The sequence below is a fragment of the Nematolebias whitei genome, chromosome 21 (genome assembly GCF_014905685.2).
Source record: "Nematolebias whitei isolate Nwh7 chromosome 21, NemWhi1, whole genome shotgun sequence".
Taxonomy (NCBI): domain Eukaryota; kingdom Metazoa; phylum Chordata; class Actinopteri; order Cyprinodontiformes; family Rivulidae; genus Nematolebias; species Nematolebias whitei.
In genome coordinates this window covers 18,552,939-18,572,115 of record NC_056518.1, presented here as the reverse complement: position 1 = coordinate 18,572,115, position 19,177 = coordinate 18,552,939, and the positions used below count along the sequence as shown (strand labels likewise).

At 38.9% G+C, this 19,177-nt stretch overlaps 1 protein-coding gene across 1 annotated transcript; it reads right to left on the bottom strand.

Annotated features, from left to right (window-relative positions):
- Positions 1-12,018: 12,018 nt before the first annotated feature.
- vsx2 (visual system homeobox 2) lies at positions 12,019-18,388 on the bottom strand. Its single transcript, XM_037695553.1, has 5 exons — positions 17,894-18,388; positions 17,675-17,759; positions 17,078-17,201; positions 13,946-14,126; positions 12,019-12,704 (listed from the first exon to the last, which is right to left on the bottom strand). Exons 1-5 carry the CDS (start codon positions 18,300-18,302, stop codon positions 12,391-12,393), a joined length of 1,113 nt encoding a protein of 370 aa, XP_037551481.1. The 5' UTR covers positions 18,303-18,388; the 3' UTR covers positions 12,019-12,390.
- Positions 18,389-19,177: the final 789 nt, after the last annotated feature.

Genomic DNA, 19,177 nt, shown 5'->3' with positions numbered 1-19,177 from the left:
TTGATACTGTCTTTTGTGTACTGTACATTTAGTCAATAAACGCATTTGGCATGAGTAATGAAACACCTCACAATGTCTCACACTCGCTTGTCTTTTGGAGAGATAATATGTTGGAGGGCGCTTGAGACAAAGAAGCCAAAGGGTGGGGATTTGGTCCAAAACAACATCTACAGCTTCTAGAAGAAAGAACAAAAAGACAAACGTTACAGATACCGTATTTCCCAGTGTATAAGTGACAGTTTTTTTGCATGGATTTGTCAGTCCTGCGACTTATACACGAATTATATATGGTTTTTTTTTTTTCATACTCATAACGCAATTTTTGATTGACGCTTTAAATTTCGAAGAACTGCAACAGCGAGTGCTCCCATGCGCGTTTACTTCACTCAGCTGGTGCAGGCGGAGGAACACTGGAGAGCTAGCGGCTCCGGCCTCGATGGAGGGATGGATGGATGGATGGATGGATGGATGGATGGATGGATGGATGGCGCTGCGGCACCCAGATGAAATGAAGCTGTTTTGACCATTAAATAAATGCATAATAAACATGACTGGTCAGTGGTGACGCATATTAAATGCAACTTATACACTGGAAAAAACGATAATTAGTGCAGAGTTTTATTGCTAAGATGATTGTCAACCGAATTCAGGCACAGCAATAAATTCTTCAAAAAGATTATGACTCATCAGTAAAAGTAAAGATGAAGCTAATTTTGTTGACAACAGCTCAGTTCTATTTATATAAAACCCAACAATGTGAAAAACTGCACATCATCCAGCTTAGATTAATTTAAAAACAATTTATTTCATCCTACCTCTTTGCTTGTTTCTTGTTAAACAAGACAAATTGTTTAATGAATCCAGTCTCACTTTAGAAAATCAAATTTACTGATGAGAAAACTGAAATGTCTGAATCAAAAAAGTGACGGTTTTTGTTTAACTTGTACTTTTTTGATTATTGTGCCAAACAAGAATGAAACATAATTCTCTGGGATCATTTCATTATTTTTTCATGTGTACACGTGGAAACAGTCAAGGTGATTTTGCAGCTCTTTTATCAGCTGGTGAAACACTTCCTGCCTTCAGTACCAGATCAGACTGACTTTGTTTGTCTTTTTCTAGTAAGAAGTGAGAGGAGAACTTATCTGGTGCCATTAAATATGAACCAGACTCAGTGTGCACTCTTTTGATGCAAAATCATTTTTGGCAAACAATGGATTTAAAAACAAACAAAACAAAAAAAAAACTTGGTGTTGCAAAGCCAGTCAAAAAGAAGTAGATTACATAGAAAAGTATGAAAAAGTATCATTTAAACTCTAATACACAAACAATTTGTTGCTTATCCTTAAAAACGTATGATAATTTAAATGAGCAGTTACTATTCTTGTTAACGTTTTGAATGATGCTAGTTAGCTTTTGCAAAAGATGACAACAAAAGTCCAAATAAATAAAAAATGGGTTAATTCTTCAGCCTCAACTGTCAAATGCTTTCTGCTAATTAATGTATCTTCCATCACGATGGTGTTAGTCTGACGTGTAAAGACAAAGCATTTGTAGACTTGCAGGCAATCAGATTGCATCATTGAGATCTGCTTTCTTGTAAAAAAAAATAAAAGCATAATGAATTAAAAAAACAAACATATAAGTCGCTTTGGCGTATAAGTCCCATTTATTATGTGTCCCCAGTAGTGTCGCTTATATTATGCGTTAATTTAATGGTCACAGCAGCTTCATCTCACCTGGGTGGCGCAGCGTGGTACAATCCATCCATCCATCCATCCATCCATCCAGCCAGCCAGCCAGCCAGCCAGCCAGCCAGCCAGCCAGCCAGCCATCCATCCATCCATCCATCCATCCATCCATCCATCCATCCATCCATACATCCATCCAGCCATCCATCCATCCAGCCAGCCAGCCAGCCAGCCAGCCAGCCAGCCAGCCAGCCAGCCATCCATCCATCCATCCATCCATCCATCCATCCATCCATCCATCCATCCATCCATCCATCCATCCATCCATCCATCCATCCATCCATCCATCCATCCATCCATTCATCGTGGCCGCTAGTTAGCTAGCTCTCCAGCTCTCCAACGTTCTTCCTCTTGTACCAGCTGAGTGAAGCGAGCGTGCACGGGAGGACTTGCTGTTGCAGTGTCAACTAAAATCAACTAAAAGTGATTTTGCAAACTCACTAAAAACATAGATTTTTCTCTTCATGACAGTGTTTTCATGCATTCCTCGTGGCACAATGCATCGCTGAAACGTTTACCGAGGATGAAAATTAAGTGCCTTCACCAAATCTGAACACATTAGGAGGGAAATCTCTTAGAGACACTGCTTCATTCTTCCAGATGAGTTCCCAAAGACTTTCAGAATGAAAACAAAGAACCACTGAGGCTGTTGTGACCAATAAAACTCCTCTGTAAATATCTGCTTGTAACAGTTACCTTATTCTGGTTTCTAAAGTAAGTTGTGAAGGACGTTTTCTGAAAGGCTTGCAACAGACAGCAGAAATGGAGGACCACAGAACAGGACACAAATTGTGTTGTTAAAGCCTGCCAGAGCCTGTTGTTGGTCACAAAGCAATATATTGAGTATTTGCTGGTGCAGGTACTGGCCTCTGATGTAACTGGCATGTCTCTTCAGTGTCTTTTGGCATCACTCACTGTCGCGCCTCCAGGTGACTTTAGCTGCCAGCGGCATGAGCCGAGCCTGCTCTCTGAAGTCGGGATGTCAGAACAAAATGAAAGCAGCATTTTATTCTCCTGTTGCACTTGAAAAGGACATCATGCATGTTCCTTTTGCTTCACCTGCCATGCAACCAAAGCATTAGCCGTCAGAATCAGTAGTATCCAGTAGCATGGAGGAGGAACAGCATCACAACACAGCAGATCTGTGCACATCAGAGATCCATCTGATTTAATGTCAAATGTTTAAGTAGCAAGAAAACAATTGGACAGATCATAGAGCCCCATTGAGTTGATTCTGTTTGTTTCATTAAATATAAATTGCGTCGATTAGAAAAAGCACACTCAACTTTTAACACCAAACTTTCCCACTACACCCCACACTTTTGAGAAATGGAGCAGACGATGGAGTAAACAACTCTTGCACAGCTTGGAGCCTCTTAAATTCGTATGTTTTCTCTTTTGGAGCGTTTCTCCAAGCAAGTCCCTAATGCATCAAATGAGGGTCGATGGGGGACACGGGGGCGAAAGTGGCGCTCTCATCAATGGGAGCTGCATGGGGTGCTGAAGTGGGCACACTCTGCAAGAAAGTGCAGTGCAGCATGTGTTTTCTCTCCCTCGGTAGATAGGAAGCGTCTCCCACGCTTGCTAGCACTCACAGCATCCATCGCTGGCTCAGACCTCCAGAAGCAAACTGGTTTTGTTAGTCATCCACCCCCATGTGGATAAAAAACCTTCCCATAGGCAGCAGCAGTTTAAAGTTGAGCAGTATTCAGTTTCAGTAAACAACACAAGGTTTTGTCTTGAAATGAACATTACTGTCCTTTGTGAGCTTCTAAATATAATCTTTTAATCTTTAATTTCCCAACAGTCTGTTTTATTTTTTTTAAGGTTACAGGAAGTTGTCTCTCTGCTTGTCCCATTTAGAAAATGAAATGACCTGAATGAGTCTTGCAAACAAAACTAAAGTAAAATCCACATAAAGTTGTTTTGTTTTTTTATATAGTGATAAATGAGCTGAAATAGAACAGATAGGGAAATTAGAATGGAGTGAAAAAACACATAAAAGTTGATTGCTGCAGTTAAAAAGCTTAATGCTCTCGATTCTTCTAAAGATTTTAAAGCTTTCTGTTTAAGGACAAATGACCATGAACAACAGCCTGTTCAGGTTATAACTATTTGGAATGGTTGCACTATATAGACATAAAAAAATAAGTGGTTTATATAAGTTGACACAGAAAATTACATGTGATTATGTGTGAATTCATATTACTATGTTGCTCCATCCTCATCTGGCAGATCAGACACTTGCACACTTTTTGAAATTCAAGCAGATCTTTTGTTTTCTTTCCTTTAGAGCAAGCTGATAAATGTTTATGTATATTTGATTAACCCAGGGACACTTTCTAGGTCACCGGCAGCATGACTGATGTTCCTGGCGGTGAACAGAGCTGAACTCACGACTGTTGTTCTCCGAGGTTTTCAGGACTTCAAAAGAAATGAGCGTGAATTCAACGTTTCGACACAGCGGGAGCGTCAGACAACAGCTTTTCAGCGCACTCACAGCAGATTTTTTTGTAGCTATGAATAATTTTGAACTCACTTTCATTTGTTAAAAAGGTGACCTTTATGATGCATGCCTACACACACACACACACACACACACACACTCAGCAAGAGTATTCTGGGATAGACTCCAGCATCCCACAGTCCTGGAGTGAGTCAGTGCACAGATAAGGCATGTACATACATGTGAGACATTTGTAAGCTGTTGTTAGAATAAATATACTGTGATTTTTAGCAGGATATTGAATTTAAGGATGCAGACTGGACACAGGAAGCTAAGAAACAGTATATTATAAAACATAACTTAACACTGACAAAGCTGTCAAAATGTACAAACTGAAGGAAAGCCCAAGGCAAATACAGGGAGGACAAGAACAATAAAGAGATCCACTAATACATGACTGCAGACTGAGGATCTGTTTGGAGATGGGGACCAGCTGAGCTGCAAGACTGAGCAACTGAGAAAAATGCAAATTGGCTGGAAACTCAGAGACAAAGAGTAAACTAAACACAAAGCAAATACAGAAATAAACATGCCAATAAAACTCCAGCACCTTGTGGTGGAAGCATCATGGTGTGGGCCTTATTCTTCACCAGGCAGGTGTCCACCACAGATAAAGCACTGAAACCATCCATCCACCATCACTGTGCGAGAAGCTGGACACAGGTCGCAAGTCCAGCTTATTTAAGCAACTACCAAAAAAAAAAAGATTGCTACCAAAGCTTAGGTCGAAGTGATGAAGTTAGGTATTAGATTTTGAAAAAGGACCTACATTGAGCGATTTGTGGGAGGGAAGCTGGCAAAATCACAAATACTGCGAGTATTTCTGCACAAGAGCATCACACTATGAGAGCAAATGTTCAAGTCATTTTGTCATGGTAATATCTGTAATAAAAGGTAATTTTTCTTAATATAAGATGTTTTTGAAAATTTGGTGCTTACTGTTCATTTTAATATGCTTTTCAGAATAACATTTCAGAATTATTAGCAAATTTGTCTTGTAAATGTGCTGGTCACAGGGACACCTGCAACATTTTAGATATTTTCACTCACATTATATGAAGTTTTTTTTGTGTACTTGAGTATTTTTTGCATTGCTTTACAGCATTGCGGAGTAAAAAAAAAAAGAAGACATTTCCCATCATTGTTTAGCTCCACCTGAAAAAAAATCTTTGTTCAAACTGGGATATCTGGCATATTTCCGTGTGCATCAAAAACAAAGACAAATACCAGCACGACTTTCTGTAAACCCATTTTTCTTTTTGCTGCGCTCCCTCGCTCCCTGTCCATCTTTCATAACAGAGTTAAGCTCATCTTTGAAGCATTTCTCACAAACATGCTTATCTGCCTTTACACCTTTGTCACAAGAACATGTCTCCCTCTTCTGGGATGCCGGCATTTGCCAGGATGCACTCTGGACTGATAAAGTCCTCCCAGCCTCATCTTCTGGCTTCACTTATCACTCTGCAGCAACAAGGCAGCTCCGTCTGACTGTTCATGTTTCACTTCTCCTGATAAGAACAGACTGCATGCCTTTTTTCTTTTTTTTTTTAGAACTATGGTCGTGTGTGCCAGGAGAAGCATCCAATGCAGCTCTGAGATAAGACTCAGCAACATATGATGGTTTTTAATTACAACCCAAGTGCCTGGCAATTCACAGGAAGGGAGAGTGAGGGAGTAATAAACATTGGGGGGATATAGTTTTAAAGTAAACAGTCTCACTGTTCATTTCTCCCCAGATGAACGGGAAAAAACTGGTGTCAACTTGCTGAAAATAGTGCAGGATAAGACAAGTTATTAAATGCAACTGAGATAAGTGATGCATTAAAGAGGAGGCATCAGTGATGGAGAGGAGGCTATAGAACTCCCATAATGAAGCTAACACTTCATATTCAAAGATCAGCTGTTTACCCAGTAATCAAAATGCATTTTTAATGAACAGCTTTACCATTTACAACATCTAATATACTAAGCCAATTACTTTTGAGGTATTAATAAATGCCAGCAGGTCAGCAGGTGAGCAAATGAAATTCAGTTTACCCTCAGGTGTTGTTCTTGTTTCCTTACCTCCTGCAGCTGGAGTTTAATTTAGCCAAACAAAAATGTAAAGACGTTTTCAATAGGCCGCAGACGACAGCAGGCTTCAATCAATGGTTGAATCAAATGTCTTGTGGGGTAAATTACAGATAAAGGAATAAAGTGATACGAGCTCAGGGTTAGTGATTTCAGTGAAATAGAACAAGGATGATGATGTTTTTTTACACGATGATGTGTGAAAGAGCTGCTGAGTACAGGATATTCAATCACATGAGACATTTACCCACAGCAGACATCCTCATCATCGAGAGCAGCAGGAGGGTGACACAAGAGACAAATATTGATCAGATCGGATCGTGTCTGCTCACAAGCTTGAAAGAAGTCCCCTTTTGACCCAGCAGATACAATTAGTGTCAGATTAATAATCCTGCTGTAGACACTTCCATAGATTCCCTGAATTCTGACTGTGAATCTGTATTTTAGTTCATACAAACATCATATTCACAAGTTGTTGTTTTTTTGTGTTTGTGTGTGTGAAAGTCAAGACTGCCACCATGTGGGTGCAATAATGAAGTGTGACTTCTTTAAAAAAAGAAAATGGCTCAAATCCAGTTAGGCTACTGAAAATATCATTTCAGAGGAAAAAAAAACACAAAGATGTTTGGCTTACTGAAATTGGATAAAATGAAACAAGTTACTTTTTTTTTTTTTTTGGCTACTGATTGTGACCAATGAAACAGTTTATATTCAACAAATCATGTCTGCATACAAACATATACCGCACCATATTTTTTGGACTATAAAGCGCAGCAGATTATTTATTTATTTATTCATTCATTCATTTAAAAGAAACAAAACAAATTCATAAAAAAAAAAACATTGAATGAAAAGGGCGCAGAAGGAAGAATAAAATTCTTGTAATATCTGCCCCTTATTTATTATTAAGGATTATGAGGCACATTATCAGGTCTCTCTTGTACATGAGTCCTTGAGGCTCAATGGGATTAACTTGTCTAAATAAAAGCTGAATGAATGAAAACAGTCAGATAAGTCAAATTTTATTCAACTCATTCACAATAACCACATAAAGTAGGTTCGAGGTCAGTAAGCACAACCAGAATTAATACATAACGTGCACCGGATTATAAGGCTCACTGTCAATTTTTGAGAAAATTAAAGGATTTTAAGTGTCTTATAGTCTGAAAAACACGGTAGGTTAAGGCTGTGCAATTTCACGCCTAAATATTTTAGGTGAAATATACGTTTCATTTACCAGAATCTTGTTTATATAATACAATAACAATAAAAGGTGATTGATGACTGAGCCTGCTCTAAGAGAAATTTACTGGATATGTGTTCAGTATATTGTGGGTTTTTTTTTTTTTTTACTTCTGCAAAGCTTCTGAAGAGTGAGTTGAGTTTTGCAGTGGAAGTTTCATGCAGTACTTATAACCCTTCAGGGAAACAGTGAAATTACAGAATAATAAAACTCTGTTCATCATGCATGAAACTTTGAAGTCCAAACATACAGTAATGCAGAAGGAACACATTTTGATATTTGTAGGGTCACTAAATCAAAAAAATAGCTAAAAGAAATCTTACTATATACTGCAATCAATTAAAGAATACAACTAATATAAAAAATAAGATGGTGTTGATGAAAGCAGAAGTTTTTACTGCTTCACCTGACTTTACATGGACCCATGTAAAACAGGTAGTCCAGAGGAGATAAGTTAATCAAAAGACAGACTGTGGTGTGTTATGCACCAAAAGAACAGGAGACATGAGAAAACAAAAAGCATCTTTCCAAAAACAAATTTCATAGCCAACACGTGAAACCAATGAGAAAAATGAGAAAAGGAAGTAACCCCCACATTAAAAACGTTATTAGAACCACCTTCTTCCGCTTGCGTAATATCAATAAATTAGAAACATCTTATCTAAAAGTGATGCAGAAAAACTTGTTCATACATTTGTCTAGACTGGACTATTGCAATGGTTTGTTATCTGGGTGTCCAAATACTTCTTTAAAACGTCTTCAGTTGATCCAAAATGCTGCTGCCAGAGTCTTAACTGGAGTTAGTGGGAGAGATCATATCTCTCCAGTTTTAGCTTCTCTCCATTGGCTCCCTGTCAAATCCAGAATAGAATTCAAAATCTTGCTTCTAACCTACAAAGCTCTCAACAACCTAGCTCCATCTTATATTACAGATCTTAGTTTTCCGTATTTTCCTAACAGAGCACTTGGCTCTCAGACTGCAGGTTTACTTGTGGTTCCTAGAGTTTCCAAAAACAGAATGGGAGGAAGATCTTTCAGTTATCAGGCTCCTCTCTTGTAGAACCAACTTCTAGTTTCTGTCTATGAGGCTGACACATTGTCCAGTTTTAAGACTGGGCTTAAGACTTTCCTTTTTGATAAATCCTATAATTAGTGTTGGCTTGGGTTTCCTGATCTATCCTTTAGTTATGCTGCTATAGGCTTCAACTGCTGGAGGACAAACTGACCACATTTTTTCCACTATGCTTTTCTTTACTTACTCTACTCAACTTGTTTTGTATTTGTAATTATTTTTTCTATCCTTGACATGTATTTTTGTCTTTCAGGTACACCTGCACCTACATCTGGACCTACATCTGGACCTACACCTGCACCTACATCTGGACCTACACCTGCACCTACATCTGGACCAACATCTGGACCTACCATTCTGTGTTCTGTATTCATTTGTCTCTCCTTCCTGTCCTCTCAACCAGCCGGTCAAAGCAGATGGCCGCTTGTCCTGAGCCTGGTTCTGCTGGAGGTTTCTTCCTTTTAAAAGGGAGTTTTTCCTTTCCACTGTTGCCACTGTGCTTGCTCAGGATGGGAGACTGCAACGAAGCCAAGATTCAACTTGTCTGCTGGATTCCTTAGATAGAGAACTTTACTAATTGGCTTTTTTTTTTTACGAGTGAATGTTCCTGTAAAGTGCCCTGAGACAACTTTGTTGTGATTTGGCGCTATATAAATAAACAAAATTTAATTTCATTTAATTTAATCTAAGACTAAACTGTGAGCTTTTATTGGTATTTCGTTCAAGATTGCGAGGAGGAGTTGTTTGGTTTTAGTTGTTGTAAAATATTTATTTTCTTTTATTTTAAATTGTTTAGTTAATTTACCCATAATATGTTAAAAAAATGTAATTTAGGTTTTGATATTTCCATCTAGAATTTACATGTAGTGTTTCATGTATTTATTTAATTTAATTTTAAAGTCTTGTTTCTTTGAACAAAGTTGGTGGCTCCTTGTATAAAAGCATTACACTAACACACTAAAAATGAACAGTGTGCTAACATCCATATGCAAACTGTACATATTACACTGAAATATGAAAATTATTAACACCTCGTTAACTTCTCATTTCTAATAAAACACGCATTTTGACTGAGCAGCTCAGTTCAGAAACTAAGGCTTTGAAGACCAAACATGAATGATTATGGGATGGACTTGATGCTTCTAATTTTAATGTCTCCTTTCAATTAAAGTGCTCCAACTGCTGATGAACAATGAAAACAAACCTGACTCATCACTAAGTCAGAAAGTGCCTTTTACATCTTGTTTATAAGTAAAAATAAATACATAAAGCATTGTATTTAGATGCACCGTTGGCCAAATTTTGAAAAAATGTTTTATCTTCTATTTCGAGCTAACGTGATACAGAGTTAAACTTCTCTTTTTGTTTTTATTTGCGCTGTTTCAGCTTTAATTTCTATAGTCCAGTCCTTAATGAGTATACATTTTTCAAAAATGCATGCTTCAATGCCTAAAAATCTGAAAACTAAATATAAAAACAGAAATCTTGTGCTTAATTACTGAAAGATTTGGCCCTGATTTCGTTTGCTCTTTTGCTGCAATAATGTATTTGTCCAGCAGAGGGTAGTGCAGCCTCACATTTAACCACGCAGTGCTTCCACCTGAATCCAGGTCAGAGGAAACTGAAGCTAAAAAACTTCCAAATATCATTTTTATATACCTAATCTCCCCAGTGAAGCCATATTTCTCAGAACCACATCAAAAATAAATTGAATATTAATAATGCATTAGACAAAATCTTTCCAGAAAGCTCCTCACTCACTTTGCATGAACTGAAGTGATCTTCTAATGGCCTTGAAGCTGCAGTGTGCCCATCATGAGGGATTCTGTAAATTACCTCCTCATATTGAACGTAAGCAGCTTCATCTCTGGCAAATCTGATCTATCAAAACATTTTATTCCACTCTCAGAGGATTAAATAGCTTTGAACTTTTAAAGTCATAATCCTCACTCTGTGTATGTCTTGACCCAAGTGAAGGAACTGGGAGGAGAATGTGTGTAAAACTTAATAATCATGATTTATATGGAAAACAATGTTTTTTTTATAAGTTAGGTCAGACCAGGTGTAAAATAAACAAACATATAAACAAATCTAAACTTGTAGAATTAACTATGAAACGCACTTCAAATGGATTTGTTTCCTGGAAAAATAAAGATTTAAATAACACTGAGATGCGACAGGGTCTAACTTTTATCAATTTTTCTTTCACTTTGAATAATAAAATTAAAAGTTGTCCCTTGGTTAGAAAGTCACTCATTTCCCACAAATAAATAGATTAAATAAATGTTATTAGCTTACTTTTTATATACAGTATATATGGATGTTTGTGTTCAGTGCTGTGAGATGACTTCTGCTTTGACTTGGTGCTGTATAAATAAACTGAACTGAATTGAAACAAATAAATATATAAATTAATAAACTGCAGTAGTATATTATTCTCCTGAATAGACAAAGATATATACTATGTCAAATTTGCTTAATTTTCTGACCCATTTAATTCATTTTCACATTTTTTTTTCTTTTCTCTGTCAATACTATTAGCAATTTTTTTCATCACAAATAAAATCTGAGACCATCACTATTGAGGCATGTGTCAAATCACTGAGAATAGTTGCTCCTTGCCTCCTTTTTCACTTGCCTAAATTAAATAAAGATCGGATGTTCAACCCATTAAGAAGCTCCATTGAGTAAAAATCATCCAACGTGAAGCAGTAGTGCTTCAACATAAAGCCATGTTCTAATCTATTGATTCAAAGTTTTATGAACCGCAGGGGAAAGTGAAGATTGCCAACAATTTAAGCTGTCAGACTTTAGCTAAGTACTCCGATAAGAGGATGAAACAGCTTGTGCATCAGCCGGTAACAGTGTCTATGAAAATGTTTTGAAGTCAGACTGAGCCATCCCTGCTTAGGAGGGGTTTTCCTCTCTTTCTCATGTCCCAAAAGTGCTGCTTCCCTGGTTTAATCTGAAACTGAAGGCTTTCAGCTGCAACAGATTATCAGGACTAACCCAAGCATGCAGCCGTGAACCTTCTTCTAATGAGTCCTGGCAGCGGCGCATTGAGTAACAAGTGGCTTTTCAACAGCCGCCGTGACTTAACGCCAGCTAAGAGCGACGGTGTGGCAATAAAATCGTTTTCGTACGATAAGTCAAGTACTTTCTGAAGGGAAGTGGAAGAATAGAGCACAAAACGTCCATTTAATAAACAGTGATTTCCGTTTTATGTTTGAATTTTGACTCGTACATATATCAAAATCAAAACACAGACACAGTTAAGACTACAAGAAAACATGTTTCAAACTGGTGCCGTTGTGAGCGAGATTAATATACCAGTTATATACAGTGGGGTATAGGTCAACAATTACTTTCTTTCTCTTTCTGTCGGTGGGATGAGCCTTATCTAAAATGTAACAGTTTAATATAAGCATGAACAGAATAAATGTCGTGAACTAAATGTAATTTTCTCTCTAACTCCTTACAGTTAATCAGCAAAAGTTTTTCTACTGGGTACGTTGTTGCTCTCCAGCTCAATCTATATACATCAAAACGCTGTCTGCTACGGAGAAGAACCAAGTCTGGAAATAAATCTGGAAAAAGTGCGTTTGCATCTGTTAGACAGCAGCCAGTCTGTCTTTACAGACGTTTTGATGGAGGCCAGTTCAGAGAAGTCAGTGAAGACTGGGATCTGAGTCTGTAAGTCCAAACTGGATCCATTCACTCGTGATGATGTCCAAGATCTTGACTGCTTCTATGGACTTCTCTGCTCCTCTGGACTCGGGGGATCACTGGCCTTGTCCTCAGCTGCCTGTCTCTCCTGTTTGTCCTCCAGCAGTCTCTCATGAGACACTGTCCCCAGCACTTTGGCACTGTGCTCCTGTGCCTTGGCCCTGAGTGCAGCAATGCTGTTCTCTCTCAGTTCCTCTTTAGAAATGATGGACTTGACCTCTGACCTCTTCTCCTCCACCTCAGCGTCCTCTGGCCTCTGTGCACTCGGCTGCTGGGGGGCATCGCATTTTCCTGTTGGTGGGGTTGTCGCTCCCTCCATGGACTTTTTGTGCATCCCTGCAAAGAGTTGCGGGTATTCAGATTTAGAACATCGTCTGTTGACTGGTAAGCCATCTTGGACTGAAAACAGCAAGCAAAAATAGTTCTGGTTTAGAATTTAAGGCTTAAATGGACAGCGGCAATGCATTACCAGGGTGCTGGATTCAAATAATTAATCCTGTTTATTTCTTATTATGCTCATTCATGCTCAGCACACAAACAAATGTATTTTTGTATGAAAGAACAAGTGTCTTGAACAAACACACGCTCCAGTTCAGATGCAGTCTGACTGTTGAATTCAGGCCATTAAAGGGCTAGTTCTGATTTTAGGTGGGGTTGTGTAGAGTAGTTATGAGCAGGGATGTGAGCACCCTCCTGGGTGGTGGCTGTTTATCCATGACCTGAGGGCTGTGTGCACTGGTGTGACTGGGTCATCAAGAATTTTGAAGCACATTGCCTGGTTTACCATATGTAGGAAGCAATCTAGCTGTGATGTGGTTTGGGACATTCAATGGGTTGCATCAGTGCAGAGGTATAGAGGGTTATGACTGCCTTAATGGAGGTTTTTCAAATTTATCACAGTACAGCCAGGTTCTAATCAGGGTTGCCAGTTGAACAATATTGTTTTGTTTTTCTGGTCTTATTTTTGTGCACATGTTCACCAAACACCTCATCGTATGACATCATCACTCAGCACGTATAACAGTTTGGGTCAAAATACAATCATTAAAGTGACTGTACAAAAGTAAACCATTTGTTATCTGGCAACCCTGGTTCTAATAGGTCATATAGGTTGTGGAGACCATATAAGTGTTATCCAGTAATAAATGGGTGCGATTAAAACGTCTTCTTTCTATGATCTGGCTCAAACTGATGCGTTCTTGTAGTCACAGAAAACGCAGATTTAACGCATTGTACAATAAGCCACCTTAGCATACCAACTGAATGTTGATGGTTGAGAAATTAGTGGCAATGTGAGTAATTGTTGTTCAAACATAAGGAGGGGTAGAAACACCAGCTATCGTTCACTGGAGCTGCTCAGATTTAGTTTTAGTTTGGATTTAAATGAGATCCTTTAAGGGCCCTGCGCTGTGTAGCTTCAAGATGGACTTCATTTTCCTAATTCTCCAAACTGAGCTGATTGCTCTATTGCAGGGAAGATAATGACAGCTCATAAGTACTCCACACAACCACACTGTCTTCTATTTAAGGTACAACATAAGAACGAACGTGAACGAGTTAGAGAGAGAACACCTTACCCAGCAGCCAGGGCGCGCAGGACTCCATGATGCCATCCTTGGCGGACTTCAGGATGGACTCTGGCAGGGGGATCGAATGCCTCACCATAGCTCCATACAGTCCATACTCAGCCATGACCGTGCTGCGCCCCCAGCACTTCTCCCTCTTCCTCCACTTGGCTCTGCGGTTCTGAAACCATACCTGTGACACGAGAAGAATCCAATATGTTATTAGCTAAAAATCACCCTCAGCTACAACAAGACATTTTAGATTGTCCTTGTTGCAAACATTGCAACTTAAACCAGTTAGTCACATATGACTGTCCCAATTAACTCAGAGAAAAGATTATTAAAAAAAAATACAAGTTAAATGACAGATATAAAAGGTCTTCTAAAACCCTAAACAAATCCACCATCAAGAAATGGAGGAATAAAGGCCACGTGTAAATCTACCAAGATTTGTCATCACAAACTGAGTGACCACGCAAGAAGGAGAAAAGTGAGAGGCCACCAAAACACCTGTGACCTGCAGCTACAAGCTTCAGCAGGTGAGATGGGAAAGATACAGTCACTGTTGCCTGTTTTTAAAAACATTCAAGACAAACTTTTTGACACTCTCACATGAAGCTAGACTGATGAAGAACTTGGGCAACAGTTGCTGTATGCAGGTTTCTCCATCACACCTTCTGATGCTTGTAAATCCTTAATGAGTGGCGCCTCTTATTATTCTCCTTGCTGGTAGATTTACACATACTCCGTGAATTTGGGCTCCTGGAGATGTTTAGGGTCTTGGACATCATTTTGTATCTTTCCCCCGACTTGTGCTTTTCAATAATCTTTTCTCTGAGTTGAATGAGGAGCCGCTTAATAATGCACAGGCATGAAAACAGAGCGGTTGTTCATCCAATCACTTATTTTACATTACATATTTTTATTTATTATGTATTTCTCTGTAGACATTTTGGTTTAACTGTGCATGGAAAGAGGTATTATTTTATTTTTATTTTTGGAAAGAAGGCACATTTCTATTGACCATGACCAATTTATGACAACAATAAAAGCTGGTGGATATATATTTGTACCAAAATTACAAAATCCAAAAATATCAAAGTATTGAAAGTTATGTATATAATGCAGCACAAATGAAATCTGCTTTTATTCTTTTTTTTTTTTTTTTTTAACTAATAATTCAACAGTGTATTTTGAAAGTGCCTCCTGCTGCCAGGGCCGGATTAACACTTCACTGTACCCTGGGCAACAATCTTCAAGGGCCCCATCATCACGACCCCAGAATCACCATAATCTGGCAAAAATACAGAATAAATTACCATAAAATACAGTAAATATACTTAAAATTCAGCAGGCTGCTGCGTCCATCCGGGGTGCTGCAGCACCCTCCGCACCCCTATACTTCCTACACCTCAGTAGCATGGGCTCAACTTTCCAAATGTTCTTAAACCTGTACTCTACTATTTATAAATAATAATAATAAAAGAAGATTAAAAATGGAGGATGTATAAAACTTTTTTTTCTTCCAGATTTGGAGTTAAAAAAAAAAAAAAAAAACATCACTGCAAGTTCTGAAGTTCTCATATATTTAGCAAACAGCCATGCATTTTAATGCTTGCACTAAGATGTTTTTGTATTTTGGGGCGCATCAAAAATAATTTTAAGCATTTAAAATAATGTGATGCCAGATGGTCATTGATTCTTGGTGTAAATGCTCTCTGCTTCAGTTTCCTGGTGATCCTTTAGATAAATCTAAGCTCCTCACTTCTCCACAGCCACCATCATGGCTAAAGCCCAGCAGTCTTCTTGTCAGCTAAAAAAGGTGGCCCAAGTGATAAGCTTCAAGAAGTGGTGGTGCATAAATATTAAACTGCACGACGATCAAATGATCCCTAAGCTTTTCCTCCCCTGGTAAATTCTGATGATAACCCTTATTTCATACAAGACACTCTTTCTTTTTTCTGCCTCCAAAAAGAAATTGCTTCTGTAGCCCCTCAAAAGGCGCCATGTGTGTGAAAGCGGCGAGGAGGAGCGACCCAGGGGCACGCCGAGGCTGATTGAAAAATAAGTTAATTTCAGGCCCAATCGATGGTGGGCAGGCGGGCAAATATCACGGGAAATTAAACTACCGGGACTCCCGGGAGCACAGCTATTGACCCGCGCTAATAAATTCAATGTAGTTATTTGATTTGAACTCTCCTGCAGCGCAGCCAGCCTCCTGATTTAACTAATTACACCCAAATGAGAAAATTGGGTGTTAATTTTATTTCGGAGAGGACCCAGGCCCGAGCTGATGGAGTGATTTATTTCATTTATTATTGTTGTTATTTATTCTCGGCCATGCAGCCCGTAATGAGAACGAGATTAAAAAGGCAGCGCGCGCAGATGGATGGGTCCAGGTCACACCGCAATCTTCTTCCGCCTTCGTGGCTTGATTAGGTCGTTAGTGGCTGCTTCGTCGAGAACAAATTGTTTCACATCCAAGTGTGCCTGATGAGAGATGATCTGTCCTGGCGAAGGATGCTGCTGCTGCAGGAGGAGAGCAGGCTTGGTTCAGGCAGGAGGGGGGCTTCAGGGGTCCATTTCATGGATGGAGGGGGGAACCAGGTCCTTCTAAACATCAGAGGAGCACGAGCAACTTGTGTCCGAAACCCAAACATGACTGCTTCACCCATGTCACACAAATTAGTTAAGTTTATTTTTTTGTAAATTATTATTTATTTATTTATTTATTTATTTATTTATTTATTTGTTTGTTTATTTATTTATTTATTTTGCAATATGTCCATCTGAAAACATAAATAAGGCAATTTTAAAAAAAAACATATTTTATATAAAGCTCATTTGGGGTTACACGCACCTTATGACGAAAGTTTGATTTATTACATTTCTTTAATAAACTAATAAAATAAATGCATTGTAAATGTAAATGTAGAATGCACCAATGTAACGAACCGTAACATTAAAATATGGTAATTTGAACAAAATAATTAAAATGTTTGCATAAGATTTCTTTCAATTGACACACTTTTTTAGACACAGTAGTATAAAAAATAGTTTTATATATATATATATATATATATATATATATATATATAATGTATATATTGCATCTATGAAACAGATGATTTTATTATAGCTCACCTGTATTCTGTCTTCAGGTAGCTCTGTTTTCATGGCCAGCATCTCCCGCGCGTAAACATCCGGGTAGTGAGCCTCATTAAAGGCCTTCTCCAGCTCCTCCAGCTGATAGGAGGTGAATATGGTTCTGTGGAAGCAGGGGGATTATTGTAAATATTTTAAATAAATAATCTTCCGTGGATAGAAAAAAAAAAACATGAGTTACATTCTCAGGCTTTGTCATTAATAATGCTTGTGAAAAGGAAACGAAAATAGAGGACTATTTAATTATATTCCCGCTAATATTTCTTGATATAATTTTTGTTACAGCAGATGTAAAGAGGAAACCAAACGATGCTGAACTCCAAAATGAAAACGGCTTTATTAAGAAGTAAACATGTATCTATTTTTTAAGATTTGGTAATTGCTTTTATCATTTGGGCTGCATAGAAATAATGACACAAAGCCGAAATAAACAAAAAAAGTACAGTTATTTCAATTTTAATTAGGGAAAAATGCACAGACACAATTAGGATATTTTAGAAAAACAAATCAGAGCTTTGGCCTAATTATTTATAGTGTTTATTAATTATTATTACTCTAACAGAGAGGGACACTGACCGGTGACGTCTTTTCTTGCGTTTCTTGTTCTGACTCACTGAAGACTTGGAGTGTTTTCGTTCATTTGAAGATAAATCCTCAGAGTCTGGATTAAAACCAGAGAACGACGTTGGTGTTCAGACGGAAAATACATAAACAATACAATAAATACAGACTTTAATGTAACACTCCTTTAAAAAAGACTGCTTTAAAAAATAATAATAATAATGTGAGGCTCACCTGAGCTGGCGGACTGGCTGGTGTCCAGTCGGACCAGTGGCCTGCTGTGCGGCTGCAGGTGCACATCCTGTCCCTCAGACAGAACCGTCTCCAGGAACGCTGGTTGGCCGTAAAACGACGGAATCCCACCAGGCCCCAGTAATCCCATCCCGACTCCCACCCCCACGCCGGCGGGGCCCAGCACGGACCTGGCGGCTATGAGGTGCGCCCCGGCGGGCAGCGCGCCGAGCGGGCTCCTGGGGGTCGTGGACGGTTCTTTATTCAGCCCCAGGATCTCCTGGATGCCGAAGCCGGTGCACCTGGGCGGCGGGTGGTGGGAGCTGCTCTTCGGCTGCTGGCTCCCTCCGTTTGACGTTTTCTCCGCGAGGTTTAAACTTCCCGACAGCACGGCTCCTTGTTTCCCCGTCATGGTGGAGGGTGTTTTATGCTCCTTGAAAGGCCTTTTTTTTATTATTGCAGCGCCTTGCAGGATGGTCCCCAGTGCATGATCCTCTGTGTAACACAGTCCTTTAGAAAATTGTCCTTTTATCCAACAGGTCCATCCCAACAAGAGGCAGCAGCCAGCAGCCAATCAGCTGCGAGGATTCAGATTCCAGTGGATCATGGATGCGTTCTGCGCCCTCTCTCATACATTTCTGCATTTTCCTCAGGGCTGCGATGGATGAGGAGAGGATTTCAATGTGGAGCAAGGATATGTTTGAGGGACGAAACTATATAGCAAAAATCAAACACAAAAGAATGATTTTAAACACGTTTATTGTGAGAAAAGAAAATCTGAAGTGGTGCCTTTACTGCAGCGACTCAGATCAAGTTACAGCATCTCACACCTCTGCCTTTGAAACGGTGCAGGTATAGAAAATTACCCCAATCTCCCGGAATAAATCTGCATGTATTGCCTTTCACAGAGTGACACACACACACTGAGCCAGCTATGATCTCTGTGCCCAACCCGCAGCTCATGGATGGATAATTGATCTCCAGATGCTCTGGGAAACTCATCACACGCAAATCAAAAGGCCCTCCTGCAACAACGACAGCTGGAGGACATGGACACATGCAGTCCTGCACGAGCTAATCCCACAGCAACAGAATGCACGAGAATGAATGAATGAATAATAATAGTAATAGTACTAACAAATAATAATAATAGCAGAAAAAAAATACTTAATATGGGTATTATAATATGTAAAATCTATCTATCTATCTATCTATCTATCTATCTATCTATCTATCTATCTATCTATCTATCTATCTATCTATCTATCTATCTATCTATCTATCTAT